At 36.2% G+C, this 12,324-nt stretch overlaps 1 protein-coding gene and 1 pseudogene across 1 annotated transcript; both read right to left on the bottom strand.

Moving 5' to 3' along the window:
• Nucleotides 1-2,659: 2,659 nt before the first annotated feature.
• Nucleotides 2,660-5,422, bottom strand: il11b (interleukin 11b). The gene is made up of 5 exons (XM_016277919.1): nt 5,413-5,422; nt 4,150-4,316; nt 3,949-4,029; nt 3,495-3,653; nt 2,660-2,818 (listed from the first exon to the last, which is right to left on the bottom strand). Exons 1-5 carry the CDS (start codon nt 5,420-5,422, stop codon nt 2,660-2,662), a joined length of 576 nt encoding a protein of 191 aa, XP_016133405.1.
• A 3,788-nt stretch (nt 5,423-9,210) lies between these two features.
• Nucleotides 9,211-12,324, bottom strand: part of LOC107589467 (sialoadhesin-like) — a 9,504-nt pseudogene continuing 6,390 nt past the window's right edge.

Here is a 12,324-nt window from a genome sequence, read left to right as displayed (position 1 = left end):
CAGGAAAATAATTTACAAACCTACAAATAAGACGCACATGTTTATTTTAGGAACAAATATTAAAATCCAAATATAACCGATTATATACAGAACATCAAAAATGGTGACGGTTGGATTATTGTTTTATTAAAGTTTCACTTGTTGCTGTGAAATCCCAATTGTTGCTGACGCAGTTCAACAAGTGAAAAAAAAGCTGTGAATGTTTGATGTGAAATCATTTTATTGAAAGAAAAATGACAAACAAATAAATAATAATAAAAAAGTATAAATAAAAATAAATAAATGTATAAAAAAAGTATGAAAAATAAACTCTACATCCATTTCACTGGGCTTGTAAAGGTAAATCAGAGTGAATTTCGGTGTTTATTCCCTTCACCTGAAAGATTTTACCAAATAATTCTCATATTTACACCACTAAATTTCTTCAAACATGTGGTGCATATATTTGCAAATCTGTTTTCCTGTCTACATGTAGTCTGATGAATCCATCATGATTCATGAACAATGTCAAAGTTCTTTTCAAGTAATGTAAGGCCTCTTTTTCTTGTTTTCAGTGCATTTCTGCAATATGGTGGCACCTTTAATTTATACTTAACGCATAATCACAGGGAATAAATACAGTCTGAAGGCAGTGAGTGCATTTCAAGCTGCATTTGCAATATGCTCGCAAAAACCAATGGTGCAGCAGCAATAACATCCATTAGCTCTAATGAAACTTTGCCATTTGTTTTGCGTTGAATGCCCAATTTTATCATCCATTTATTATCCTACTTTTGCCAAATAGGGCATGGATAAACATGATTCACTGTTAAAAACTCCTGTTAAACAAACAGGCTTAAGACTAACCATTAAAGGGGTCATTTGATGCTTTTTTAAAGATCATTATTTGGTGTAACAGAATATGTTGACATGCTTTAATGTTCATAAAACACATTATTTTTCAAATACTGTACATTATTGTAGGTCCTCTATGCCCCTCCTTTCTCAAACGCTTAGTTTTCTACAAAGTCCCTCCTTCCGACAAGCACAGTCTGCTCTGATTGGCCAGCTGACCCGGTGCATTGTGATTGGCCGAACACGAAATGTAACGCCCCTTACCATAATTGCGAGCTTCATCTTTCAAAATAAATGTAAAGACAGCCCGAAAGGGAACAGTCGCGTGACAGATGATGTAGTGATGAAGCTGGTATGTGTTTGCAGTACACAAGCCACGGTTAAGACAACTGACTCCACTGTGATGTGACTCTCTCTCTCTCTCTCGCTCTCTCTCGCTTTCTCTCGCTCTCTCTCGCTCTTGCGACACACACACACACACACATGATGCGCAAAACTCAGTCAATAGCAAATACTTAAACTAATAACAAAACAGTAGCTGATTCAGAAGCGCCAGATTGTCATAGCAAAGTCAGAATTACCTCCTCTCCTAGGTTCACGAAACGGTCGTCCATAAAATGCATTGCTGTTCTGTTTTAAGTAATCTTAAAGATTCCTAAATGCATCTACTTTCGGAAGGCCAAATAAAGTGCTTTTGCTTTCGTCTAGAAACACACAGCGTCTCCCTGACATGCTGCTTCAACACTAACTGCGGTTACTGAAACCACGCCTTCTTTCTTTGCGTGCACATTTGGGCAGCATTATGCTAATATTTCCACATAGTGAGGAAGGTATGAGGGGGCGTGTTAGAACGAGCCGTTTTAGGGGGGGCGTGGCAGAGTCTTAACTTTGATAAAGAATATCTCTTTGGTTTTGAGACTTTAGTCTTTGCAACTTCAGGGATCTTATCTATGCACAATCAGCTTGTAACACTCCAAAGCGAAAGGAAAACTTGAAATCGCATCATATGACCCCTTTAAAACAACTGTATGTAGTTTTGGTATTTTTGTGATCTTAGAGCCCCCTACAGTTAAATGAGTGGAACTCCCTGTCGTAATTACAGCGGACAGCAGTGCATTTGTTACTGCCGTAAAGCAATCCGCCTTTCTCGCGGAATTTTGTACCCGCTTACCATAACATACACATAGAACAGTGGAGAGCGTGAGAAAGACACAGAAGTCATTCGTCTTATAAGTGTACTGTCAGAATGATTATGAAACTGATATTTCAAGGTTAAAAAACAAACAAACACATGCATAGTTTAAGTCTTAACTTAAAATTTGAATTATTCAGTTATGTTGTTCAACAAGGATGTTGATTCAGGACTTGTTGGTGAAATTACTAACTTTAAAAATAGACAAATAAGAGTGCAGGCCCTGGACTGCATTTAATTATACGCCACATTAACCACAGTAAAAGGATTGTAAGCGACACCTATTGGTCATTATTAGCAACTGCCTGCAGCTGATTTTTGCATTCAAACTCACTTATTGAAATAATACACTTAATATTTTTTATAAAGTGCTATTTTCTCATTCACTCTATATATAAAAAATCCTTCATTGTAAACAAATAACTGTTCAATAAATATTAAATACATAACTTAATCAATAATTAATAAAATAAAAACAACATGCATGCATAGGAAACGTTAACCGGAGAACACTGTCAAAATGGAGGATGACTTACAAAGGCTGGAACATTCATTCCATCCTATCAAACATTAAGGCAAGTCAGGCATCATGGAGATAAGCTGAGGGCTACTGGTGTCATATGATGGTGTTGATCACTGTTGTCTGTGTTTCAGGTCTCCCAGTGCTCTAGTGTACCAGATGCAAAAGTAGTACAGTTTGTCAAGAATCTCCACATTGGCCTGGTACACGTTCCAAGCTGTGTTCAAAGGCGACAGGGAAGGGTAGACCAGCTCAGAGGGTGTCGTCCCAATCTGTAAGAAGGTTTAGAATAATTTTTGTTGTCTCTCAGCCAGCATATTTAAAAAAAAAAATCTATTCCAAGCGTTCCCATCTATTATTAAACGGATTAAAAAAAATTCAATATATTGCTAATTTAAATGTCAAAATATATTTAATTGTTTTTTATTTTCCTCATATATAGTTTTCATACCCTCATATATTTGGGCCATTTTTAAATATATTTGTAATCTAAATACATTTATATTGTAAAATATATATATAATATAGTATATATATATAAATTCTATTTTAAATATAATATATTTTAAATCTGAAATGTATTTGCTTGCTACTTGAAGTACATTTTGTAATAAGTTTTGGCATTTGAATGTATAAATCAAATATTTTTTTCAGTAAAAAGTTTGTCTGTCTGTCCATCTATATGTCTATCTGTCTTTGTTGTGTAAACCGTGATACATTATTTTCAGAAATGATGAATAGAAAATTCAAAAGAACAGCAATTATTTAAAACGGAATAGAATTTTTGGTGCAAAATAAGTTTCACTTTCTTGCTTTAGCATGCATCTTACTATAGGTCTGGTTTATTTGATAAAGCATGATGACAAATTTATTACATCCATTTTAACAGCTTTTAAGATATTTTAAATATTTTGATTTCCTCCTGTAGTTGAGTTCAATGGTTCTTACCTGTATGAGCACCATGTGGCTGATGACTTGGATAAGATGAGCGAGTTTCTTTGTCTTAGAGTAATCACTCCCCATTTCTTCTTCTTTTTGCTGGATCCAGTCAAGATGGAACTTGAAGGATTTAAGACCAGAGTACAGCTGTCCTAATGTACTGCTCACCTGTGGGTCAGAAGGAGCCAGACTCCGAGGTTACACACTATTCACATTTAATTCTATCTATCGATCTATCAATCTATCGTTCTATCATTCTGTCGTTCTATCTATCTTTTCATTTGTTCTATCTTAGCAAACTTGTGGCACTTATAAGCTTATAAACTTTATTTTGGGGTTATCAGTGAACAGTCTGGTCTCAATTTTGGATCTTAGCCATAAAAATATTTTGTCAAAAAGAAAGTCTAGATGCTTGAAACACAGACATGGTAAAGAAAAACAGGCAGAGATGTGGATGTTCTACCTCGAGTGTTTTCAGGTCTGCTCTTCTGTAGTTCAGCGAGGGCAGGGATGTGATTGATTGCTCAAAGTCTTTCATCTCATTCTGAAAAATGTCAAGGATTTTATTAGACAAACTAAGTTTATTTAGCTAAATGTAAATATGTTATTCTGCATTGGACATTTACTCCTAAAATGAATTAGAAAACCATTTACTGGTACTTACCCCATGCCTTTCTTGAGATACTACTTTCATCAGCGTACGCATATCTTGATACAGCATCTGCAGACCCTTTTTTCCATGCGGTATATTAGCAGGACGGGCTGTGATGAAGGCGAAGAGGTCAACACAAGTCATCAAGACGATGAGGGGAAAGGTGGAGTCAGGTGACACTGTCAGCATAAAAACAAGCAGGATTTCTTATTAATGTCATTGGAACAGCTGCTCTGAGTCACAAGTGTTTCAGTGTGTGTGCCAAACAGCTGTTTTACTCTATAAAAACTTGTATCTAAGCAGAGGGATTTGCATAGAGAGCTCTTCCTCTTGGTTTGTAATGGTTACACCGGATGGGATGATTTAGAGAAGGATTTCGTGCCACAGGAATTTCCAAGGCATGTAGGACACACATTTGTAACAGTTGCTGGGTTTGTGATCAGTTTCACACTGAATGCGCAAAATTGAGAGAGATGCTGTTTGGATGAAAGGATGTGTGTCAGCATTTTTCCGGATGTAGTGTTTGTTTTGTATGGTGGCATGCCTAAGTTTTGATGCACACTTGTTTAGCCTGAGCTCAAGAGACAAGATCATACAATCTCACCAAACCAGTAAAACTGGTGGAAATGAAAGCAAAGGATTGCAAAATCCAGGAATTTCCAGTTCAGAGTTCTTTCATGAAATCTGTATTGCTGATTTCACATGTTAGTGAATGAGACTTGTGTAATCTTCTACTCGTCTATTTAAATAATATCCTAAAATTTCTATTGTCAACCTGTCTATTTATTTACTTATTTATCTGATTAAAATGCATAGTAAGAATATATACACATTTACACAATTTTTTTGAGGAGCATTTAATACATTTCATGACCATTACAGTGAAAATTAATATATTAGGCCTAATGCAGTTCTTTCTTTTACCCTCTAATAATTGGCCTGTTTGATGTTTGTGCCAGTCTTTAACCACAGCAAACTCAAATGAGCCATGACCAAAGTCTGTGTGAAGGTCGTAGGCATTCAAATACATGCAGCAGATATGTGATAACTGTGATTTAACCCTGTGATAAGCATTAAAAGGAAATGAATGGCTATTTACGCAATTAGCATCCTTTGAAACCTTTCTAAATGGAGAAATTGTTCAGGTCATAGATAACCATTGCGTGCAACCCCTGCAGATGGCATGATGGCATGGTGGCGATCCCCATCAAAACGGTTGTAGGCATGCAAAGATCACATTGACTCAATTAGCTGTGCGACCAGCTGTTGACTCACTTGCAGACATCCTCGGTTTGCACTTGAGGAAAATGATTTTTAGCATTTAATACATTTCATGACCATTACAGTGAAAATTAATATATTAGGCCTAATGCAGTTCTTTCTTTTACCCTCTAATAATTGGCCTGTTTGATGTTTGTGCCAGTCTTTAACCACAGCAAACTCAAATGAGCCATGACCAAAGTCTGTGTGAAGGTCGTAGGCATTCAAATACATGCAGCAGATATGTGATAACTGTGATTTAACCCTGTGATAAGCATTAAAAGGAAATGAATGGCTATTTACGCAATTAGCATCCTTTGAAACCTTTCTAAATGGAGAAATTGTTCAGGTCATAGATAACCATTGCGTGCAACCCCTGCAGATGGCATGATGGCATGGTGGCGATCCCCATCAAAACTGTTGTAGGCATGCAAAGATCACATTGACTCAATTAGCTGTGCGACCAGCTGTTGACTCACTTGCAGACATCCTCGGTTTGCACATTGATAGCGTCTTTTTGCTTCTGTCAACACATTTTTGAAAAAGCACTGCTTTAATATTGTTGAAATGAACTCATTACTGATGCGCCGAGTCAATACGTGTGCATATAAGTGTAAGTTATCATGCAAAAGCAGTGTAAGCATGTTTACAGAATGAGGTTACAACTCAACCCTGCTGCAGCTTTATTAAACCCTAAAATCTTAACCTTGAATCAGTATTATTTTATAGTGTTATCTATAGAGTATAACTGAAATCAGATTTAGGTTTTTTTTTCTTTCAGTTTTTCACTTTTAGTTTTGAATAATTTGAAGTTGCATTTAAATTTTAGTAATTTGATATCACTTTTAAGTAGATTTTTTGACCCTTGACTTTAATGTGACCTGTTATCAAGCGCATAATCATGATTTGGAGAACCAAAGAAACTCGTAATTTAAGCATTGAAAAACCTAATCTGAATGTTAAGTGTCATTGTGGTTCTAAACCCTGACTTTCATAATGATAATAAACAAATATAACTTAAAGCATTTCCTTAAAGTTGAACACAATGCATTACATTTTTTATATTTTTTTGTCATAAAAATGACACGATACCATCACTAACATCAGTTGAATTATCTTGAGGTTAACAAGCCAGACTGCTGTACTAGATTTAGTGGTTATTTTGGTTTCTATTCTGAAAAGACATTTTCAAACAAAATTCATAGACAGCAAAAACACCCACACTATAGACCCACCCTCTACAATTTCCATGTTTTCCCTCACGAAACCACATTCCCATGCCTGTGCTGTAAAGCTGATGTAAAGAATGATAAAAGTACTTACATTTCATGGTAATCCCAAAAACACAAGTAGTAAACACAGTGTACAAACTTGTTATCACTCTACTAACATTTGGACTAGTGAAAGGGTTCTCCTTTATAGTATGGGCCATGACACACAACTCTGAGTCATTCACATTCAGGAAAAAAAAGTAGACCTACACACCCCCTCTCACTAAACATATCTTTTTTCTAAAGAGCTCAACAGTTTTTGCTATTTCCGCCAACTTGATGTCTCAAGACCCTTATGTTCCTAATTTTGGGTTTCTATTTTGGGGTGGTCTTTGTGCCTCGTAATAAACAACCTTATGTTAAGCATCTCTGGTAATGTATGTAGAAGACTCTATATCCAAGAGATGATGTTTTTCTTTATCTCCAAATCTGATACTTACTACTTTGTTTGCAAGATTAGGCAGGTTATCTTATATATATATATATAAGACTACAGTCATATCCGATTACAGTTCGCCATAGGGAAATGCCACTGAGATGAGACGCTACTTTTTAAGAGATGATGTTTTTCTTTATCTCCAAATCTGATACTTACTACTTTGTTTGCAAGATTAGGCAGGTTATCTTATATATATATAAGACTACAGTCATATCCGATTACAGTTCGCCATAGGGAAATGCCACTGAGATGAGACGCTACTTTTTAAAAAAAACATTTTTTTTAGACCAATTAAGTGCAATTCACAACAGAACATAGTCATAATACACTCACACACTAATCTACTGTAGAAGATCTGAAGCCCCCAACCCACGTCTACCCACTGAGCATTTTCCCCACATTCGTCCGCTTGGTCTCCTCTGACACATCGCACTGTTATTTCCACTCAGACATCCAGCATGCACAAGTGTCCTCATGCCTGAATGCACATACATGCATTCCTTCCCCATCCCTCTTTCATTTTCTCCATCACCCACTCATTCTTATGTCTTCCTTTTTTGTTTGGCCCACGACTGCAAGGCAAAGAGAGACATGTTGATAAGAGAAATGACTGTTAACACTGTGTGGGGTCATATCCTGTACTTCTTCAGGAAGTGGTGAGAGTAGCCTAGAATCTTGTGGTGTCGTATACTTGGTATGCAGTGATAGATTAAGCACACTATAGGGTGTTTCACACTTGAACCTGGGGTCATTCTAAACCTCAGGTAAACAGAATCCAGGGTTATATTGCTTCATGTTTCATACTCGTCACAATTAATCTTGAATATTCATAAACTGAGGTTAAGCATTTTATTTGCAAGGGCTATTTGCGGTGTCAGTGTGTCACCAATCGGACAAATGCAGCACGCCTGTTTACATAATACATCCCCTCATTTGGGATTTTCGGGCTACAAAGAACACTCCAATGAATGCGTTTTCCGCTCAAAGGCTGAAACAGCCGTTTATACAGCGCGTGGTGTTTCTTTGACCGCCCAAACACGTGAGTATGAGGCTTGCGCTCGAGTAACTGTTGCTATAGCATCTAGTCATAGCATTCTAACATTTTTACTCATTATTGAACATTTTTCCATGCACTATAAATGAATCATGGATGACTGTGTATAGATTAGTTTTACAATGCCGTGAGTTACTAAAATCACTTGCAATGATGCGTACCGTCAATGTCACACAACATAAAAAAATAAGAGAAATAAATAAATATCCTTTTATTTGTGTTTTTTTACATATATTCCCATTATTAGTATTTCACTGCCCTCTGTATATTCTAATCTATTTATTTATTTTTAATGTTGTATGACGTCGAGTAGGCTGTCTGACGTCATTGTAGAACTGATCAGCCATGATTCATTTATAGCACATGGGAAAATGTCCAATAATGGGTAATTGTGATTGAGTCGTAATGGACTTGGTTGATTTCATGATATGATGATCTCATCTTCTCCGATGCAACAGGTGGAAAATCAATGGATGGAGAACACACCTTAGTGCCCTTCCCAAAAAGTGGGGATAATTTGTTACTCACCACAGGATGTTCTAATCTTTTGCTGTAGTCATGCACCTCATTGAACGTTTAGAAGCACATGCTTTGTCCAGGCGAACCATTCTTCTATTCTTCTGCAGCATCGGAAGTTGCATCATATTTTTTGACAGCAGCCTTTTCATAGCACTGGGGCGGGGAGGTGGATTGTTAATGCTCAGTAGGCAGCAGTTCATTGTGTCATAATGGGATGCGTTTACACCAAAAGACAAGCCACATTTAGCCCAAGTGGGTGGATTCTTTGAGGTGTTTAAATTCCTAAAAGGAATGCATAATCAAGCAGAAACAACATCCTTTCCTCTATTAATGAACTGATCATTGAATCTGATGCCATCTGATGAACTCAACACTCTTTTTGCCTCTTTCAGTTTTTCCAACTTGTGGTTTATATATATATATATATATTAACTCCATGAAGATCGAAGGTGTGCTGTGGTATTTGGCACCAAGATGTTGGGGCATCCGTGTGCCATGAAAAGAACCTATTCATTGCCATTAAAGTGAAATTACTGAACCTACACATAAGAGCCTTATAAAAATTTGAAAAGAAAATTTCAAATGGCATTTAAAGGCTTTTGCATCTGACAGCAGCCTTTTCATAGCACTGGGGCGGGGAGGTGGATTGTTAATGCTCAGTAGGCAGCAGTTCATTGTGTCATAATGGGATGCGTTTACACCAAAAGACAAGCCACATTTAGCCCAAGTGGGTGGATTCTTTGAGGTGTTTAAATTCCTAAAAGGAATGCATAATCAAGCAGAAACAACATCCTTTCCTCTATTAATGAACTGATCATTGAATCTGATGCCATCTGATGAACTCAACACTCTTTTTGCCTCTTTCAGTTTTTCCAACTTGTGGTTTATATATATATATATATATTAACTCCATGAAGATCGAAGGTGTGCTGTGGTATTTGGCACCAAGATGTTGGGGCATCCGTGTGCCATGAAAAGAACCTATTCATTGCCATTAAAGTGAAATTACTGAACCAACACATAAGAGCCTTATAAAAATGCTAATTTTATAAGAAAATTTCAAATGGCATTTAAAGGCTTTTGCATCTAAACTCTTTGTGTGTGTGTGTGTGTGTGTGTGTGTTTGAAAAATAAAATGTGTATCAAATAAGAATCCATCAGTTGTTTATTGAATTGAGGCAGGTTTTAATGCATTGAATATGTCACCAGAGAGAAATCTGTTGTTTCAGCGGAAGATATAGTTATATTTTAATAAAAAAAATCATGTGGTCAAGAATCTTTTTAATAAACGAATAGAAATTAGTATCACATTTTTGATTATATCTTTATTTAAAATGTATTGCTTATTTAAATAAAAATGTTTAAATAATGCTCTTTCTCTCTAGCCCCATTCATTGTAGTTAAAATTGCGGGCACTCTGTATGTATATAATCATGTCTCCATATACAATGCAAATGATCTATGATTTCGCTGCAAAAATATGAATATGCTTTATACACTGCCTATCGCAGTATAAAATCACTAAAGCAGGATATTGTGTTACAGCCGTATAGGTATTTTAGCTCTCTGTTCCATTCTATTCTTTTGAACAAGGAAACATTATACGGAGGTAAAAGCATAGAATTCCCATCAGGATGTTTTTCTGAGGCGCTGGGCCAGGAGGAAGGGTTAAGATTACAGTCCAAAAACTCCTAGATCTGTGAATGAGGGGGAATCCCGTAACAAATCTCAAGGCAGTGGATAACTCACAGTTTTTACTGACCTTAATCTCTTTTGTGGCCTACCACTGTTAGGTTTTGCAAAGCTACATTATTTCCAGTTGAGCAAAGTCAAATTGCGAAAACGGTGAATGACCAAGAATGTCCAGCTACTAATAATTTGAGTGATTGTAGGCCAACAAGCCCGGACAGGATAGTTTTAGTCATAGCAGTCTACTATGACTGCATGTCTCACTACGGCCTCACAGAAACAGACCTGCTCTCACATGCACATTTTTCGTGCATGATCCAAGCGACTGTCATCATCAATGAGTCTAAACCAGGCTCTGGTCATCTGTGACATCATCACAAGACTTTTCCTGTAGCGTGAGCACCATTGTTATTGTTCCATGACCATTAACCCATTCAAATCTACTGACGCTGTGTGATGTTTTTTGTCTTCTAAAACTGTTACACTTCCATTCCTTTCATTTCCATGAATAGACATTTGTGTTATAAAAAGCCATCATTCAGAGGTGCCAGCCAATAGCTTAAGTTGATATTTTCCTTTTTTATGTGGATGAATATGAAAAACCTCCCAGTCCACTATAGTGTTTATATGCTACCACAGCTTATGAATGCTTGATTCTGATTGACTGATGATGAACTATGATGTTATTTCAAAGAGCTGTACAGAGCAAATCGGAAAAGGATTTTTTCCCTTAAAATATTTTAATGCCTTTTTGAAATGCACCCTTTTTCTTAACATGATGCATTTCTTCTTCATCCTCCCATGCCTCGTGTCAAAAGTTTGCCATATTTCACATGACATTTATTTCAAATTATGAATCTTATTTCTTGTAGACGGAAATATACAAAGACGACATCTTACTTGTGCAATTCGCCAGTCACTGTCTGTCAAATAATGACTTTCCTGTGATGCACAAACACACCGACATCATCACAAAGAGCTGACAGGGGAGGGGAGTGTGAATTCCGTTTTCGTCACACCTCTGATCTGCTTGCCAATGACTAACGTAATGTGAAGAATGTTGTAGACAGACGGACAGAGAGAGTGAGAGAGTGATTATTAAAGAAGTGACTGAAAGTGAGAGTGAGAAGAAAAATCTTTATCTCATTTATTTTCCAAAGTATTTATGAGAAGACGTCACAAATCTTCAACCCACGTAAAATACACAAACATGCATGATACACAATCACAAGGGACTTAATATTGTGGTGGTGAAAATGAAGATAGATGCTTCTGTACTAACCCAGGGAATTTTGTAACCCACTTTCAGTGTGTGTGTGCGTGCGTGCAATTGTTCACAATTGTGGCAAATGTGTTGGAAAGTGTTACAACTCTTCCTGTCTGCCCAGATATAATATTTTGCTTCTATGATTTAACATGATATTTTTTTGTGTGGATATTATACACTATTGTTAAGACATTTAGCGGTCTGTAAGATTTTTTTTTAATGTTTTTGAAAAAAAGTCTCATACTCAACAATGCTGCATTTATTTGTTCAAAATCAAAGCAAGGCAACAAAAATATTGTAAAATATTATAACTATAATATTATTAAATAATCAGTTATTATTTCTGCGATGACAAAAGCTGAAATTTCAGCAGCCATAACGCCAGTATTAAGATTTCTTACAGAAATCATTCTAATATGCTGATTTGGTGCTCAAGTAACATTTATTATTATCAATGTTGAAAACAGTTTTGTTTTTTTAAAGAACAGAATTTATTTGAAACAGAAATCTTTTGTAACATTATAAATGTCCTTGTCACTTTTGATCAATGTAATGCACCCTTGCTGAATAAAAATATTAATCTTACTGACCTCACAATTCAGATGATACCAGTTCTGCCATTTTGATTTGATTAATTATTTGGAGTTTTGTCATTTCATTGAAAAGTAGCGATGTGAAAATGGGGGGG

This window comes from Sinocyclocheilus grahami, unplaced genomic scaffold (assembly GCF_001515645.1).
Source record: "Sinocyclocheilus grahami isolate Dianchi unplaced genomic scaffold, SAMN03320097.WGS_v1.1 scaffold116.1, whole genome shotgun sequence".
In the NCBI taxonomy this organism is placed as follows: domain Eukaryota; kingdom Metazoa; phylum Chordata; class Actinopteri; order Cypriniformes; family Cyprinidae; genus Sinocyclocheilus; species Sinocyclocheilus grahami.
This window is presented reverse-complemented; position numbering and strand designations above follow the sequence as displayed.